General features: G+C 42.5%; 1 protein-coding gene across 1 annotated transcript; it reads left to right on the top strand.

The window, feature by feature from the left end:
- Positions 1-4,026: 4,026 nt before the first annotated feature.
- CCDC201 (coiled-coil domain containing 201) lies at positions 4,027-5,560 on the top strand. Its single transcript, XM_052789493.1, has 2 exons — positions 4,027-4,575; positions 5,474-5,560. The coding sequence occupies exons 1-2, from the start codon at positions 4,027-4,029 to the stop codon at positions 5,558-5,560; spliced, it is 636 nt and encodes a 211-aa protein (XP_052645453.1).
- The last annotated feature ends 12,567 nt before the right edge of the window (positions 5,561-18,127 follow it).

Here is an 18,127-nt window from a genome sequence, read left to right on the forward strand (position 1 = left end):
ATAATGAATACATGTGAGCACAGGACACCGTATGTGTCATTCTTTGAAAGATGCAAGAAGCCTGCAAGATGCCACTCTTGCCAGAGCTTGGGTGTTTCACGTCCAGGCTACAGATACACCGAGGCCAAGGTAATATCATCACTGCAGCTGGTCTGCTGAGCTCCGCATGCTTGCATTAGTTTTGGACTCTTTTCTGTCTGATCTCCGCATAGTTATGTCCCTCCTGTTCTCTGTAACATCCTGCCACCACTTCATAAAAAGCTAAATATGTAGGATGTAAAAGAAACCATGGCTAAGAGTGAGAACAACTTGCAAAACTCCTAATTTATATCTCGAGGACATTTGGCAAGGAACTCGAGGAAATGGCAACTAACGGTTTTGCAGGAAAGGGGAAGGTTATTTTTTAAGACGTTTGTAGGAAAAGACCACGGAAGGCAGGCATAAAGATGATGCAGCTACAGACAGCGCTGGTGGACTGTGAGATGCCACGAAAAGGATACACTAGAAAGTGAGGGCAAGCATGGTGAGGAGGGCAAAGCACAAGCTGGAAGCCAAGGCCAGAAGTGTTTGAAGGGGTCCAGTGAGATGATGTCAGTTTTGCTCCGAGCCACCAAAAAGCTTCTCGCACAGGTTCACGCTGCGCAGCGTTGTTTGCATCACTGCCTCGCCGGGAGAGGCAATATTATGTCCCACCGACACAGCAGGACAGTGCAAACATTGCAACACTATGTCAAGACATCGCTCTCCGCTCTGTGCTATATAAGGAACTGGCTTGCCGGGCTCTGCGAGGTACAGTATGGCTCACCTGGTGGGTTTGCTCACCAAGCCACAAGGCCACTAGTTTGAAAACTAACTACTAATATTCAAAATGAGGTAAGGGTTGGTCTAGCCTCTTCTATGTTTATAAAGGACTGAGAATTTTTTTTTTTTTTTTTTTTTTTTTGCCCAGCCACAAATATCTCAAAATAGTTTTTGTTTAGTTCTCAAAATATTCCTGTACGAACCTCCCCTGGGAGTTTAGGAAATAAATAGCTTATCCTGGACAGACTATTTATTTCCAGGATGTTTACTCGTGCAATCCATGTGATTGTAAAGTGCCTCCATTTCTCAAGCTCTCTTTCAGTTCCTTAGGGGCACATAATTTAAACCTAGCAACTTTCCCCATATACTGACAGACTGTTATTCGTAAATATTGAACTGGTAGCTCCAATTCTCTATTCATAGTGCAATTATTAATGTGGCAAGAGAGGGTGGTTTATGATTAGGTTTGAAATGCCCAGACTCCCTGGAACCACAAGTTCAAATCCCGGCGAGATCAGCCCTTCGCCCCTCTGTCTGCGCTAGATGCGCTCCACAACCTCAGGTCACCCGCATAAAGCCCTCAAATTAGGTCTGTCTGATCAGCTTAGGTTTTAAAGGTCCACAGGTCATGCTTTGTCCAAAGGGGCTACCCCAATATTTGCGCACATGCTCCCTCGTGCCTGTGCTTGCCCTACCGTGTTGTGATAGCAGCTGTTTACTGTCACCCACCACAGAGCTGGCTTGCAATTTAGCGGGGCTGGTGCGGCCCCGCTGCTTTTCTCTGTCGACAAAAATTACAGCCCTCCACCTGAGCCACACCATTTCAGACCAATGCAATTCTCATCTAAGAGCTGAGATTTTGAAACCACTTGCTTCAAGATAAAATGCTGCCATTTCCACGGTTGTTAGCTGCAAACGCCGTGAAATTCAGACTGCAGCAAGATAACCTTCCACTTATTCTCACTACCTATTTTCCTAAAAGAAGAACTTTTTCATGGCAGATTTAACATTTGTTTTCTCATTTATTTCTTGGGCAAGAGAAGCAGTGAGAAAATAAAATCAGGATGGGAACAGATATACTGCATCAACATACATACATCCATCAACACACATCCATGTGCTGACAGATCCTCAATGTGCCTTAAGCAGCCATGTGAAGCCAATTAACCACTAGATGTGGTTTTGTGATTGAAATAGGCAGCAAGCAGCAGAGATTAAATAGCAATAAACATAGCACATAGATAAGTTAGCAAGACCATTTTCCTATGATTAATTCATCCTAGATTTCTATTTAGTGGTTTATTCGGTTAGTAGCACTGCTGAAACTCCTAAAAAATGCTAAATGTGTGATTTAAAGAGTCTCTGCAGCAAAGGATGTTGGGAGGCTAGCAGGGCTATAAGAAGCGAAGTAGCAACTGAAGCCAGATCACCTGAGAAGCAGAGGAAGACATCAGACAGAACCTGGTAGGTCTGGTAAGTGTGTTTTCTTTTGTCAAAGTTGCTGCAAGATGCATTCTCCATGGTAGACTCTGGCATTCTTAAATGGTTTATCTTTCTCTATTGTTTTTAGACTTTTCCCCTCCTTTATTCATAATGGTGTTATTAAAACAACTGAACAGAAAAAGTTTGTTGCTGGTATATATGTGTCTCTAAAGCACAGAAAAGTGTGAAAGAAAAAAAAACAACCATGTTGTTGTTTTCCTCAGAAGCTCTGGTTGAAAATATTCTTTAAAAACTAACTTTAAATAAAAAATAGCTTTTAATTGGCCATCTAAACTTTAATGAGTGAGGGGAAGGCATCAAAATGTATAGCTGAGGATGGGCTTGGGGGGGGGGGGTGGTTGCAAACTCCTTCTTATTCCCTAGCTAAGTTTAATCATGCAAGCTTACTGACAGTAAGCTTCTATGATAAACACTAAGGGAAGTCAAGCTGGCTGAACAGGAAAAGAAAAAGGCAGTGTCTGTAGGCTGAGTGCTGCTTATACTGTGCCACACAAGCTAGCACTGCTAAGAAGTGAGGGGAGAAATGGGTACCCAAATAAAAGTGATAATGGGATTCCTTTTTCCTCCCTTCTCTCCAAGGGGGGGGAAAAAACCCACAAAACACCTGACTCTTGCTGTGCTGAAGAGCCAGTGCTCCACCTCTTGCCTCCCCTTTAGAAACTCTGCCCCTACGCAGGTGCAACACATTGACAGGGAAGGGAGAACTGATGCCTTTTACTTCAGCAAACATATCTTGCTGTCCTCCTGTGCCCCCCTTCGTTGTAGTCCCATTGTCCTACCAGCCCCCACCAAGGCCTTTGATCTATAGGGCTTAGAATATGGGCACTTAAAACATATTTGCCCCTTGATGGGCTTCACGCAATCAACCTGCATGAAATATCTGAACTGCCTCATGAAAGCAGAGTTCAACAGTTACTAAAGTACTTAACTGCTCATCTAATTCAGATATTTATCTTAAATATATCTTAAACTGGATATATTTATCTTGGGCTTCTCCACATGTAAGAAGTCGAGTTCCTTTTTGTTGGGGGTTGGCAAATGAGTAGGGGAAATGCTACTAACAAAATCAACCTTGTTATTGTTGTAAATTCAGTTGAAAATGGACTTGCACAGAACATGGTTTAGGATCAGCAGAAATAAGCCAAATGCCAAGTAAGTAGGAGGGAATGAGAGGTTTGTGAACCCCCTTTTAAGAAAATAAGAGAAACAAAATGGCAATTGGACTGAGATGCTTGCTTGAATCCGGAACTTTGCACATCCCTAGAGCACTTGAATTTTTGCTGCACTATGGTAATCCCTCTGGTATCTAACAGTTTTCATCTACCTACCCAGTGTTAGCAGCTGCAACCCTGAAAGTATATTATTTGTATACTCTGAACGATAAAACACTGTCTTAATGATGTTGCGATTAATGAGATATACTAGAACTTTTTTTTAAGATATGTGGAGCTCCACATGCTGAGGGGTGGGACAGGAGTAAGTGTTGTATGTGTGACAAGCTGTCTTCTAATGTTCTGTTTTCAACGTGGCTCTTTCAAACCCTTGAAGACCACTGATGTATACAAAGGATAAATTCCATGTAAAGGGAGAATGCAGACATGAAAATAGGAACACCTATTTGTCTTTGCAGCAGCTGAACACCTTATGTGGCACCTCTTGCTATGTGAGCAGAGACACAATTTTCTCTTCTTACTTTCTTAAGGCAATAAACCTGACTTCAAGATGTCAGAGGAAGAAGATTCTTTTCTGAATGTTAAAAGATCTCTGAAAAAGCGAATGGTGAAACACAGCACTCCAGTGAACTCAATGCTTTCAAGAACAATGCCATCTCTTACAGATCTGACAAATCAGTCAATCAAGGACCAAAATGTCAGCAAGAGAGTTTATGGATCTCCAATGCCAAAATCAAATCTAAGTAGATCGTTAGCTCAAGTATCGCTAGTAAGTGTTGAAGCATACATCCCCCATACGTCCCCGAAGAGGCTTTCAACAGTGCTTGACTCGCAAGAATTAAACGAAGAGATAAGCCAAAGCTCTCAGGTTGTATTTTCTAGAAGGAGGCTTTCCACAGTGTTGGCCTCTGAGGAATCAAACGAAGAGCCAAGTGACAAGGTTGTGCCAAACACGGAAACTCAGGCTCCCACCAAAGCATCTGAGGAGGCTGCAGTAACTCGCAAGAGCGGAACTTCATGGCTTGTTACGGGAATACCAGGGATAAAAGATATCCCGATAGTAAAAGCCAGAAAGAAGAAAACTGATAAAGCTCTTGTGGTAATGGCTTTCCCTTAGTTATGAAATAGATAAGCTATACAATTTCCTACCAATGCTGAATATATACAGATCTTTCTAATAATGTGAGAATATTTTAGTTACGGAACAACTCCACAACTTTAATCAGTGAGAACTTGTATTTATGAATTGGGTCATAACCTGCTAGGCTCTGTGGTATCATTCCTAATCACAGACTGGATGGGATGCAGTGTTCCAAACTAGTACTTGCTTCAGCTTGTGATCTTGCATGACTAGTGTACACTAGTGCAAAAGTAATTTTTTTTAATATATCTTTCTTTAGGAGAAATGTAAGAATGGGCAGAAATCAGTGATTTTTTTCAAGTTTCTTAACGTTGGCAAGTTAACTAAAACTGGAGAAACAAATAATCTACTACTTTCCTTGTTTAATCCAAATTGTAGTGCTTTATAAAAAAAATGCCAGTCATTGCAAATAGGGCCTTGTGTGCAGTCCTTCAATTAGTGTAGGGTTTCCTGGGGAAAGTTTAGATTAATGGACCTTATGCAGGTCTCTATTCTTCTGTTCTGTGGAGCACAAGAACTCAATTTCCCAGAACTCTGATTATTGGCAAGGGCCCTGTGGAAAGCCCATAGAAAGGATAGGGAGGCAGCAGATTTAGACTCTGAAAGCTGTCATGTCAGTGTGAAGCCATCAAATTCTGTTCTGGTTTTTTTTCCCCTGTACCATATTGTTCATGGGTGTGTTGGAAACTCAGGAAAACTTGCCCGCTCTGAGAGTAAAGGCTTCTTAGCTTAAAACAAGTGAAAACTTCAGCCAAAATCCAGTTGGGTTCATAATGCCTTTGTGTATGTTGTTTGTTTGTTAAAGCAGGTGATGTCTGAATGGATTAGGTTGACTAGTATTTCTTTTCTATAACAGAGAAAGAGAGAAAGAGAATGGGTGCTTCGTCAACTTAAAAACATTGAAGAAGCAACTGAACACGAACTGACAATTGAAGAAGCTTGACTGAACTACTTATGGAATTAGTGCCATCACATCCTTCTTGTGGGAATGGCTGGTTCCAATAAATCACACACCTGACTGTAGTGCCTGTTAGACTTCCTCTTTCCTTCAAAAATGTTCTTTTTTTTTGTTGTCTGTTTGGTTTTATGATTCCTTTTGCCTCTTAAATCTAGGAGGAGTCAGGTACAAATTAAGAAGTGCCTCTACATGACAGCCAATGTTAATTCATAATGGCTGAAGGCCTGGAACAAAGAAGGGAGGGAGAACTTTGTGTAAGAATCATTCTTCATCCTGCCACAGCTCTTCCTGACCATACTCTTGTGTAGCATTCAAATCCTGTAGGGCTGCTGATGTTCCTTAAGTGACAAAGTCCTAGCGGCCACAGAAGAGTGTAATCCTGGTTAGCCAAAGGAGAATCTCCTCATCTAAAAAGTAATCAAAACTGATGCAATCGGGAATGTTTTTGCTGCTAGCTGGGGAGATGAGGAAATAGTGAGAGGCACCAAGGAGGGAGGCCACCCTCGAGAGATTACTAATTAATGAGAGTTTGTTTTGAAGTTTTGGCTCAAAATGAGTTTGCCCCAGGCCTGGACTGTAAATGCACCTCACTGTTGCACTGGAGATCCTTAACGCTCAGCTGTGTGCTTTGAGGGGTTATGGGGTTTCTGTTTTGCTCTGGAGCTGCTGCATGGAGGGGAAGAAGGGTGTCTTCCCTGACGGCTGTATTGGCAAAATGGCAATTTAGCTCAGAGCAACTCTTTCTGAAGCACCGGTCAAGAAGTGATGCAAAAAGCATAATGCTCATGTTAGTTCCTACTGCTGTCTGTCACTTAATCTTTAGGCAGAGCTTAACACTTCTAAGTGATCTATGGGGTGTCAGCAACAGGGATCCAGAACAGATTTACTGCATGCACACACATATCCCTGCATTTGTGTGGCTATACTGATTTTTTCAGCCTGTCCCAGGCCCTACCTAATTACTCCAAAGGGGAGAGGTCCTGTTCAAAAGAAGCTGCAAATTAAGGATGGAGGCAAGGGAAGCTTTTTCATTTCCTTCTTACACACTGAAACTTGTATTAGCTCATGTCCAAGATGGCAGTGAAACAGAAGCATGGCCCAAGCCAACATTATGAGACAGGCTAACCAAGAGCAGCTGTGTTACGCTCAAAAATGTGAGCAGAGTTGTGGTTTTACAACCTCTCTCAGGATTTAAAAGGAATTAGGATGTTTATGCTAATGATTCCTGAAGTGAAACTCTGAAGAGTTTCTCAGGAGAACAGCCTTGTCCTCAGACCTGGCTTTCTGTGGTAGCCAGGCAGTGGGGCGATGTTGCCCCTCGGGTCACCAGCCAAGGCATGCTTACTTGGTTTGATGTTTAGTTAATGTTCTGGTATTTGTTTGTGTGTGTTACCCAGGCTGCTTGTCTGGCCTCCACAGGTTCCTCTGGCAACCAGGGAGCTGCTGGCTGATGTAGATCACAAGCTGCTTTTGAGATAAAATAGGCATGGTTGCAGATGTGCTGCTATTCCCCTTGAGCTTGCAGGCATTTCATCAGCATCGATGATTTGTGCCAGGGGCTGAACTAACATCAGGCAAGTGCAAGGTTAGCGTAAAACCCTCCTCTACCCCTGGGACAAGCACAGATTAGTCTGGCCGCATGACCCAGTGCTTAATCCAAATGACCCAGTTCTGTCTCTTGTTTATTTGTACCTTCCCAGATAGCCAGTTCCACTTGTTCCTTCTTCAGGCTTCTCATCCTGGTCTCAGCGAGTCTTGATACTGCTTCTGCTTTTCTCTCTCCCACTCACCTCTCGAAGTCACTCGTGGCTCCTGCCTGAGCCCATCCAGTTCCCTGGTCTTCAAATGTCTCTATCTAATGTCTTCTCCAGTCTGGCCTCTAGCGGCTTCCATCCCGGTAAGACACAGAAGTCTTCTGTGCCTGCTCTTCGCTGCTGGGTTCCTTGCCCATCTGATACCTGATCTGACACCCTCCGGTACCTGATGTCAGTCTGCCACCAAAACTCAGACTCAGCTGTCATACCCCTAAAGTGCCTTTGTCTACTTAGGTTGACCCCCTCCATGATGCTAGGCCAAGTGGAAAGGTCATTAAAGGCCAGTTGGACCAAGTTCCCAGCCCGTAGCAGGCCAGGGATGTAGTTGCTGGGAAAGTCCTTCTCAGGCCCTGCTTCAGGCTACATCAAATGCAAGAGGAATCCAGGGAATATGGGTGCTTAACATCTAAGAGGTCTTTGGGTTTGTGCCAAGTGCGAGGCAAAACTTTCTAAGATTCAGGACACAGTAAATGCTGGGAAAGTTTTCCAGGGAACAAGGCTGCTGTCCTGCCAGATTCATGGAACTAGTTGGTGCCAATAAAATCCCAGAGACTTTCCTCGGTGGCGGGAAACAAATTGCCCGGAGTGGTAACACAGAATTGACTTTGACTGGGTCTTTGCAAGTCCTGAAGACGTATCAGGCAAGCAGATGCAAAAAACAAAAGGCTTTCAGGATTTTGGAAACTACTTCTATTTCCTTTCTCTGGAATGTTTAAAAAGAAATACAAAAGACTGCATAGCATTTATCTCGCAGTAATTTAGGTCCACATGAATTTGCAAAAGTCACAATACTGCTTTGATAGCCTTTCATGAGAAAATATTAATAGACTTAATTGGTGCTTCAGGGGTTTTCTGAAATGTATCTGATACTCTACATCAACAGTATTATTGTTAATTATAAGTTAGAATACCAAGGGACTTCAACCAGACCTATATAGTACTAAACTGCATGTTAACCCCTAATGAATGATGTTCCCAAAGAAAGGCTCATCTCTAATTTTTAAAAGCCAGGATCTTAGGGAATATGAAACTACATACATCAAACTACAGATACAAAACCACACTGCTATTATTGCACTTCACATATAAGTATATCCATTGGGACAAAATGAAAAAAACTCTAGTATTTCTTTTGTTTACAGGGTTTGCACTTTCATTTGTTTCTCCAGTAGACTCCCAAGTCTGCTGGAGTTTAAGGTTTAAGTTTAATGATACAGCTAGTTTTCTGTTACAGTACGCACATACACTTTGAAAAGAATAGGCTTTGAGAAAGGCACTAGTAGTATGCGGTTCCAATGTTGTTTAATGTCCATCCTCTAGTGGCAACAATGGCGAATTACTGTTTGGTTAGCAACTCTTCATGTGCAAAGTTCCTTTATGCATATTTATACTGCAGTATCACCACAGTGTAAAAAAAAACCCTTAAAAGCAGCCTAGAGTCCAACACCTCCAAAAAACAAGCCTGTCTAATCAGTGACTTTAAGTACGGATTGCAGGTGTTGAAGCTGGAAAAGATTAGGGACTACGGACACCAGATTCTTAGGAGAAGATAACCCCCAAGGCATCACGTTTTCTAAAATAAAAAGCCCTTTTTCTGCATGGATGAATGTGAACCAGAGTTGCAACAGGTTCTTGAGCCTTGCTCTTGTCCTGGCTTTCAAATGCAACACTGGACATGTTTGTAAGTTCAGAGCAGCCTTCCCACCGAGGGTGCTCTTTTAGGGACGTATTTTTCCTGTAGGAGCTAAGCTATGACCTTGACCTAGGGAACTGTTGTCAGTACACTTGTCTCTGAACGGATATTACCCAATCTACCTGCTGATGGTGACTAAGCATGATGTTGGATGGGGAAGAACGAAAACACTACCAAGAACAGAGGGAAGAGACAGAATTGTCTTCACCCTGGATTTATGAGCTCGGCCTTGTTCCCACTGAAGCAATGGTAACGCTCCTGTTGACAGAGCTGGGAGCGCTCTGCCCAGCTGCAGTGCTGCTGTAGGAGGCCAGATTGAAGAAAAAAATGTTTAGCACACATATTTAACATATTTCAGATTTAAATAACAGAGAACTGGTAACTAAGTTACTTCGTCACTGATCATAGCTGAACAATTTTAGGATAACTAGGAAAAGTAGAAAACTCTTAAATAAAAACAGATTTTTTTTTTTTTCTCTAAATCACAACATAGTTACATTCCTGCTATGGACAAAACCCTGAGTAATATATCACACAGCAGTATCACTGACCTGTACTCCAGTATGTTTTGTTCTACAGGGCATACAAGCACAGAAGTCTCCCTAAGCTCCATCTGTCATTGCGGTCCACAATGCCTATTGAAACAGCTCACTCCTCAATGCTTCCAACTTAATAGAAAAAAATGAACAAACATACTGAAGTTTTGACTGAGCCTAGCAGCACCTAGGAAAGTTGGACCAGTTGAAGCTATTGGGCAACATTTTCAAATGTTATTAAAAGCTAGACCTAGGCACAGATCCTAGGACCCCACCTAGGACCTAGGCCCCCCCCAGAAAAGTCCGATCTGCTGGTCAGTCCTTGTACTGCTCTGTAGGTACCTAATGGCCCTATACAATGAAATTTTGTTTGATGGTGCAGTCAGTCCCAATGGACGTGCAAACCCCCTGTAGAGCTTGACAGCAGCTCCTGGTTGCCAACCTCCTGGGTCTGCCCACGCACGTGATCTCACAGTACTCTGCACCAGTCCCACCCCGAAATGGGACCTGTGTGCAGGAGGTGTGTGGCAGACACCAGTCAGACACGAGGTAGATCTATCTGCCTTTAGTTTCAGCAGCCCACAGGAAAAAACTCTGGGAAGACGGCATTTCCAATCCCCTTCTCATCTGAGATAGGACCTTGAAACCAAGCGTCCTAGGTCACAAGGCAGTAATCACCATCTCTAGACTTGCTGGGGAGTCAGGGCTTTTAAGTGTTACCTGTCAAAGTTGTTCCACTTTGCCTAAGTATTCATTAAAAAAGAAGATTGAACTTGCATCATAGGTCAGTGACTCACTGTCCTGCATCTGTGGTATTTTATTTCTTGAAGGTTTGGGGGGGGGGGGGGAAGTGTTGTGGTTTAATTCATTTTTATTGAAGAAATGGAAAGAAGAAGGGGAAAAACATCCTTCATTACTCCCATGGAGCAAAAAAAGAAAGAAAGAAATCATATCTTTTCTGCTTCTTACTGTTGTTGCCATTTTGATCCCTTTTGTTGTCCTCCATTTCATCCTTTTGGCCTTTCCTAGCTCCACATGTATGTCCTCTTCTAACTGGCTTCTGCTTTCAGCTCTTCATGTCATTGCAGGTTTGTCCCCTGTAGTGACCTTCTTCTACTGGCAGATACCGTAAGCCTCCTAAAGCTTACATCTTACACCTTCTCCTAAAGAGGAGATGCCAGCAATGAAAGGGGAAGAGGAGTATTTCATACCTCTAGAACAGGGAAACAAAGGTTCTCTTCCTAGAAATGGAATAATCCAACTTCCTAGTATAGAAAGGTGATGTGAATTCAGGTATAGGAAAGAAAGTATGGGCAGCATACTGCTGACAAATTTACCAGGAGAGAAACTGGGTCCAAAAAAGCACTTACAAGATGCCTAGGTAAAATGGGTTTCAAAGTATACTTCCCAGCCAAGAGAGCACTGAGCAATTTGTTGCATCATACAGCATGCAATTAAATCAAACTGGTGCTGTGTGAGAGTATTCATACAAAGGAGAGGGGTGCTTTAGTACTTGTTGCTCCTCTCTAAGAAAAAACCACACAAAACCCCCAAACCTGCACAAACCATAGCTCAACAACAGCAACAGGCTTTGCCACTGTGGGAGGGAAGGCATTCCAATTAGGCGGACGGCTTAAAATGGCAATCGAAAACTTTTAATTACAACACGTATGCTAACGCGGATACGTGTTATAATTGTAACTATGCTAGAGGGAAGCAAGAAGGGGTGGAACTGGGATGGTGGAGCAAGAAGCGCTGTTTGGCACCCTGAATGCCCCTGGCTAGCTGAGAAAAAGTCCACTGAGACCATAGGATTAGAAATTATACTACAAAGGTTATGATGCAAGCATACAAATCAATAGCGTATCCTGACCTTGACTAGCATATTCAGTAGCAGGTGAGCGTTTTTGGCCACAACTGGGTGATGATAAAAATTGATTCAAGGAAAGAAAACACAGAGCAAAGCTCTTACATGAGACCGGCAAAATGAAAAGACTGTGATGACTACACTTGCAGAAGAGATGAACAAGGCAAGCAAAAACACAATAGCAGACTTATGACACCTAAAAGGTGGATTGGCCATTCCAGTTTCTCAGAACGCAAAATCAGTGGAGTTAAAGGAAAATAAGACTAGAACTGATATTTTAAAAGGTGTATTTTTTTGCATATACTTAATAAGTCTGTAAAGCCTGTTTTCACTAGAAAGATATCTTTGAGAAAATTATCAAATCAGAGCGGGGGGGGGGGGGAGTGCTATATATGAAAATGTAGAAAATTACATTAAAAAGGTGGTGGTGTTGGGGGAGTTGTTTATTTTTTGCATGTTGACCATGTCATGGTCAACCCATCACTGATCGTAATAAGAACAGCAACAACAACAAAAAAATGAAAGTCTTACTTTTATAGTTACACATACAAGCATTTCTACAACAGCTCCGTCAATCAGATTTCATGAGAGAAAAGCTTTTGAGACATCTAATAATTCTTCTCTGTGTCTGCCTAAGTTTTTATAACTGTCCCCTCATCACCAAGCTGTGGGTCACTAGAAGTTTTATTCTTTTCCATGTGTCTTTGCTACAGAAGGCAAAATCACAGTGATTTATTGAATGCAGTCAAATTCCTATTTGTAAAGAGAGGCACTCTGCTTTCATCTGTAAGAAAGTGCCTTGACAATCTAATCTTGGCTTTTTGCTTTGTTTCATTATACATTAATTATATTGATTTTTTTTTTTTTTTTAATCCAGTAACTCTGTGTGATCTCTGTGTTTGATGGCAGAGATTATTTATACAGTAGGTCAGGCAAATATTCGTGTGACATTCAATCTTATCTCCAGTGTGATTTTGATATAATAACAGGCGGGATTAACCCCTTCATGTCTCTATTTTCAAAACGTGCTCTCCTTCAAGGAGCCTTTAAACTGCTGACAAGTAGAGTTAGCAGCTTCAGTTTTCTCTAAAATGCTTGCTGAGGTGCATTCGCCCAAGAGTAGGTGCCACGCAGGGTGACCTGCCTGAACGAGGGTGTTGTGCCTCACAGTAACTTTGGTCTTCGTGCTGTTCTCCTGCCTCTTCCCACAGAAAGCAAGCCCTGCTCCCCTCACACCAAAAGGTCCAGGGCTCCCGGGCAGAGGCCAGCACCTCTGAGCATCTTCCTTCCTCTGGACAGTGTGAACTCGCCTATACCTCACTGTGGATCCCCTGCAAAGAGTTTGAAATAGTAAGTACGTGTAGGTTAAGGCTGCAGTGAGCATCAAAAGCTTTCACACTTGATAACTAACAGGCACTAATTCAACGGTGGAGGTGTTTGAATAGCTCAGGCAGCCCTGAATCCCGGCAGCAGCTTACCTGGTTGCAGTTCTCTGTGCAAGCCTCAAGCCCTCCAGAACTGACTGAAGTCCCAGACTCCGGTCTCTCGTCCTCTGGGGAAACAGTAGAGGCTCTGAAACCTGAAAAAAAGTACTCTTGTTATTGCTAGCAACAATATTATAATAATAATTAGTAGCAATGACATTGCTGAAATCAGAAATGCCCCAGGACAAAAGGCAGGAACAGATTTCTTGACAAAAGCAGCCAGGCAAAACGTTTTACTTTTGTAAGAACCAGTGCAGAAGTGAATAACCTAAATGTGGAAGACAATCGTAAATGATCCAGAGAAATGTGCTCTCCCGTTTTAACAGCGTATCATTTTGCTGTCAGTAACAGCCCTCTTGCTCGCTTGCTGAGAATTCCAGGCTGCTGCCTCCTGCAGCCCAGCCCCTGTTCCCCTGGTAGGCTCAGTTCGGGCGTGTTCGTCCCCCAGTTTTGGCTTCTCACTTCATAGGACGGATTACCAGAGAAAACGGACTTCTTGACTTATTCCTATTTTTATTAGCATTTTTAAAAGGATAAAAAGATGAAAGAACAGCACTTTAGATTCTAGTACTAACAGCCAAATATACTCACAGAGGAGAAAAGCCTTCTCGAAGCCTCAGAAGAAAAGCGCAGGAACTTGAAACATCAGGGCCCCCTCCATTTTGGGGTTAGCAGTAAGCTCCTTCAAAAATCCAGCCTCTCTACTGCGAAAGAGAATAGCCACTGTTGCGTTTGATGAGGTATATACCAATATAAATGAATTATTGTTGGCTGTTGTCCCACGGACACCTTGCCCCCCGAGTTGTCCAACGGGCTGTGACGTGACTATGATGCCCCCGGTCTGGGGCTGGATCTCACTTTTTCTCCGTCAGTACTGCCTACTTTTCTCCCTACTGCACGGGGAAAGGCTGGTTCCTGGAAAGCCGTGTATGAGTTTGGGGAGGGAAGGGGAGTTTCATGTGCGTCCTGGCATTTAAGCCGTGTGACATTAAAGTAAGCAGGAGCCTTCTGTTACTGTCTCAAACAGTCCTTCACATCAGATGCCTTAACATGTATTTGAAAGCCCTACTATATTTAAATGGCTTTTAGAGTAAATCTCTGGGGAATTTACCTTTCCTTTGTCAGGATAAGATAGCAACCACTTAAGAAAGTAAACCTAACGGTGGTGAAGGCTGGAGACTTAGGTCCTCAGTGCCCACAGCCCTCGAGGACTGCAGTGAAGGGCACATCACCTGCTTGCGGGTGCTCTTTTCTCTTTCTGGGCCCGGAGAGACACACTGGCCGAAGAATACAAAGAGATTTAAACAGCTGATGCTAGTTTAGGTGCCTGGAGCCAGCGCTAAAAGCATCACTTACATTTTTCGAAGCCCCCTGCTAAGCTATAGCTCAGTCTGGTAGGCACCGAAAAGCCTTTACTTCCATGGCTGGTCCCCGGGAATACCCCTGCCTGGGGTTAGTGATGCTGACTACAGCAGAAGGGGTGAAGCAGAAGCTTCTGTATATCAACTCTCCGCAGAGGAACTCGCGCTCTGCAGCGTGCTTTCAGCTTTGTCATACCGCAGTAAGTCAAAGTGCTGCTGCATCATTTCTCCAGCTAAGCAAACTCACACTTGTGCCATCACTGCGTGGAGCAGCTGGCCCGTGGTAGGATGACTAAAGGACTTTAACCTGTCTTGCTAGAAAATAATCACCTGGCTGGTCTATGCACGCACAACATTGTGAACAAGGCATTTTGCTCAGCGCCCAAACGCTTTGGTTGCCACCAAGGAAGTAAATTACTTTTTCCTCTCTTTTTTTGAACCCGATAACCTATGATTTGACGCGGAAAGTCCACAGCCTTCCCTAGCTAGGCTTGCCATGTGAGAAGCCTCTCACTTTTCTTCTCTTACTAGACTTTCTGCAGTTTTAGGTATTTCTAAAATATTTTCCACATTCTAGCAAAACTAATTGCTGGGGAAAAAAAATAGCAAAAGTCGGTCTGCAAAAGTTATAGTGGAACACAAACTTGGAACACCTCATTATCTGCATCCAGAATCTAATTCTAAAAGCCATGCTTACTCACCCAGAATAGAAAAATAATACCAAATGGCATCTATGTCATTGCCACAAAGCGACAACAAAGAATCAATGAACGCTTGAATCAAATTATTCATCAGTAATCTAAGCACCATCAATTACTTGGATAAAAAATTCCTAAAAATCCATAGAGCTGAAATAAAGCCTTTTTGATAGGGGGTAAGTGACAGAGAAGAACCTAGGGTTTTCGTATTTCTATCAATCATAGCTGTTTCTCTTCACATGCCTGATGCCGTATGTGTGTGTATCACGTAGTAGTTTTGGATATTAAGCTTACAATTCAGGATTAGTTTCTTACCTAAAGAATAATTATGAGGATATTCCAGTGGTTGTTTGGGTTTTTTTTTTTTAAACATATTGAGAGAAGCAGTCCCGGTAGGAAATTATCTGGCAAGTCACTTGAACTTTTGGTGATGAGAGGATAAAGATCACTTTTACACAAACTTATATAAAACTTTATGTTCTATGAGTCACTCCACGTGGCTTTAAAGAAAAAAACTTTTAAAAATCCCAAACTTAGTTTAACATGCAAAATGAGGTCATTGGCTAAGAATTATTAAGAAACCAGTGGGAAAAGGCTTGTAGAAAAGTAACCCTTGCCCAGGATTCACGTGGTGTCTTTTGACAAGTGGTTCAAATTGGGGGACAACAGTTGGAACACCTAAAACTTACCATCAGAAGTCTTCAGTAAACACGACTTTACATCACAGATGTTTTTAACCTCCTGACTCTTATCTGTTTGTGTTCTTTAAAGCAATGTCAGGGTCAGAGATGGAGATTGGTGGATGAGTTGTAGTATTACATCAAACAGAGCCTACATAAACATATACACTGCTTTCACTTCACTGATGTCCCATGGCCTATACAAAAGCATTGCCTTGTTGATTCATACTGCCCTAAGTTATCATAACCTGTTCTAACATATGTTCATTATATTTGTATAAATGAAATACGAAGGGACTGATTTTTATGGGTCTACCTTTTGTGCAGAAGAACATCTGCTCACAAAGTCTGCTTTAGCGGTTTTTTGAGGTTTCCTCGGTTTGATTGTGCAAAAGACATCAAGGGGAAAAAAGGCTGGCCCATCATTTAGAGTTGACCTGCAATCATAAAGGAAACAAAACAAAACCACCTTCAAAATGTTTTATAATCTATGGGGATTTTTTCTTTATCTTTTTTTTTTTTTTTTTAATCTTACTGGGTAAACTGAAAAAACCTGGCTTCTGAAAGGCTGCCAGTTGTTAGGAATTGCCTAGGCATTTCAGATACTGCCAGCTGCCCGACAGCAAGGGAAAATATGCCAAAGACATGATGGTGCTTTGGAAGAACGAGACTCTTCGGAAACTAATGGAAGTTTTGTGACGCAGGCCTGTGCGTCAGACAAGGACTCTGTTCTTACATTAAGTGTCTGTCTTTATCTGGTTATTTGAAAAAGATGGTGATGAGTTAAAAAATCCTTTTTAAAAACACTTCCCGTGTACATTAAAAGCTATTTCCTCTCAGTTCACGTCCTGTCCTTTTTTTTTTTTTTTTTTAAGACAGAAAAACTGCAGGCAGGACGGTGGCAGTCACACTGGAGTACAGTCATTTCAGGGGCAAGTAGCTTATGTTAAGCAGTCAGTAGCAGAATGATCCTCAATTCTGTTCATACAAAGCTATCTAACACAGCAGAGAGACATACATAGATAAGTGAATGAATACATGCATACACATATACAAATGCATATGAGCTCTTTGGGTCTTTGTCTTTTTCCAACTGGGTCTACTTTTCATTTGTAATTTGTTTTCATGTTTCTTCATGAAAGGGACTTTGTTGTGCATTGTTTTCTTTTTCTCTTTGGGGGAGGAAAGAAGACATATTTCTGTATTTTTTTTTCACTTTACATCATTGAATGGTAAGAGAATCGTGCTTTTCTAAGACGTACAAGAAAAATTAGAAATGAAAGGGGGGCAAAGAGCATCAGAGCTTGAAAAGTCTAATTGCGATGGTCTGCAGAAGTTGCCTCGCCCTAGGTTTTCAGCCCAAATTTGCTCCTGGTCAGACGTGTGAGGTCCACAGAATTCTTTTGAAAGTTGTAAGATTAGTTTTGTTTAAAATGCTTAAAAACGCTAGTGAGTTTTAAGGGCTGCCAACTTTTCTGTATCCAGATAAGAGATCCCTAAAACAACCTGAGTTAAATAATAAATAATAAATAAATAAAATTAGATGAAGCAGTTAGGTGAAAATGTCTCAAGTTATAAAAGCCTGTAACCACTGAGAGTACTTTTAAGAGCCGAGTTATGAATATAGGGGGTTAAAAATTCACTACATTATAAATAAAACTTTTGGCATCAATACCAGCAAACGAAGAGTGAATAATAGAAGGTTAAACAATGCTCTGCAGTTCTGCTTCAGTTTCTTTCACACAAGTGACGTATTTACCAAAGAGGAGAACTAAATGCAAAACAAACAAACAAACAGGAATCATGCTACATTCGATGACTTGACAGTGGAATTTGCTATTTCGAGCTCAGTACATACCGCAAATACCAGGATAAAATAATCCGTTCAGCACAGTGAAGTTTGAATACTTTTGCTTTTATTGTATGACAACCGCTGCATGCAAAGGAGCAGAAAAGGAAAGATTCTTTGCTTTTTTTCCGCCGGGCGGTACATGAGGGGATGGCGAGGGTAACAGGACAGCCAGCGGAGCGGACCATCCTCTCATGTATTTCTGGACAGTTTGACAACCTCTGGTTTTCCCCCAGTGCGTGTTTTGAGGACTGCCCCCCCCACTGCCCCCCCAGCCGCACCGAGCCCAGCCTCGGCCCGTCCCTCCCCCGCAGGTTAACGCGGGACCCCGACGCGCCCGTGTGCCGTGGGGACGGGACCCCGGGGGCTTCACGGCCCGTGGGGGCTCCTCGCTGGGACCTCCGTGTCCTCCGAACCCGCGGCCGCATGCCGAAAATTACAACGAGGGTTTGTTGCATGGGTTGCTGTGGAAATATGAAGTCGGTTGCTTCAGTTTCAACGGGATTCCCCTCCTCACCCCCCCCCCCTTTTTTTTTTTTTAAAACATTGACATGTTTATCGAATGTCAGG

Source organism: Harpia harpyja, chromosome 1, assembly GCF_026419915.1.
Source record: "Harpia harpyja isolate bHarHar1 chromosome 1, bHarHar1 primary haplotype, whole genome shotgun sequence".
Classification (NCBI taxonomy): Eukaryota; Metazoa; Chordata; class Aves; order Accipitriformes; family Accipitridae; genus Harpia; species Harpia harpyja.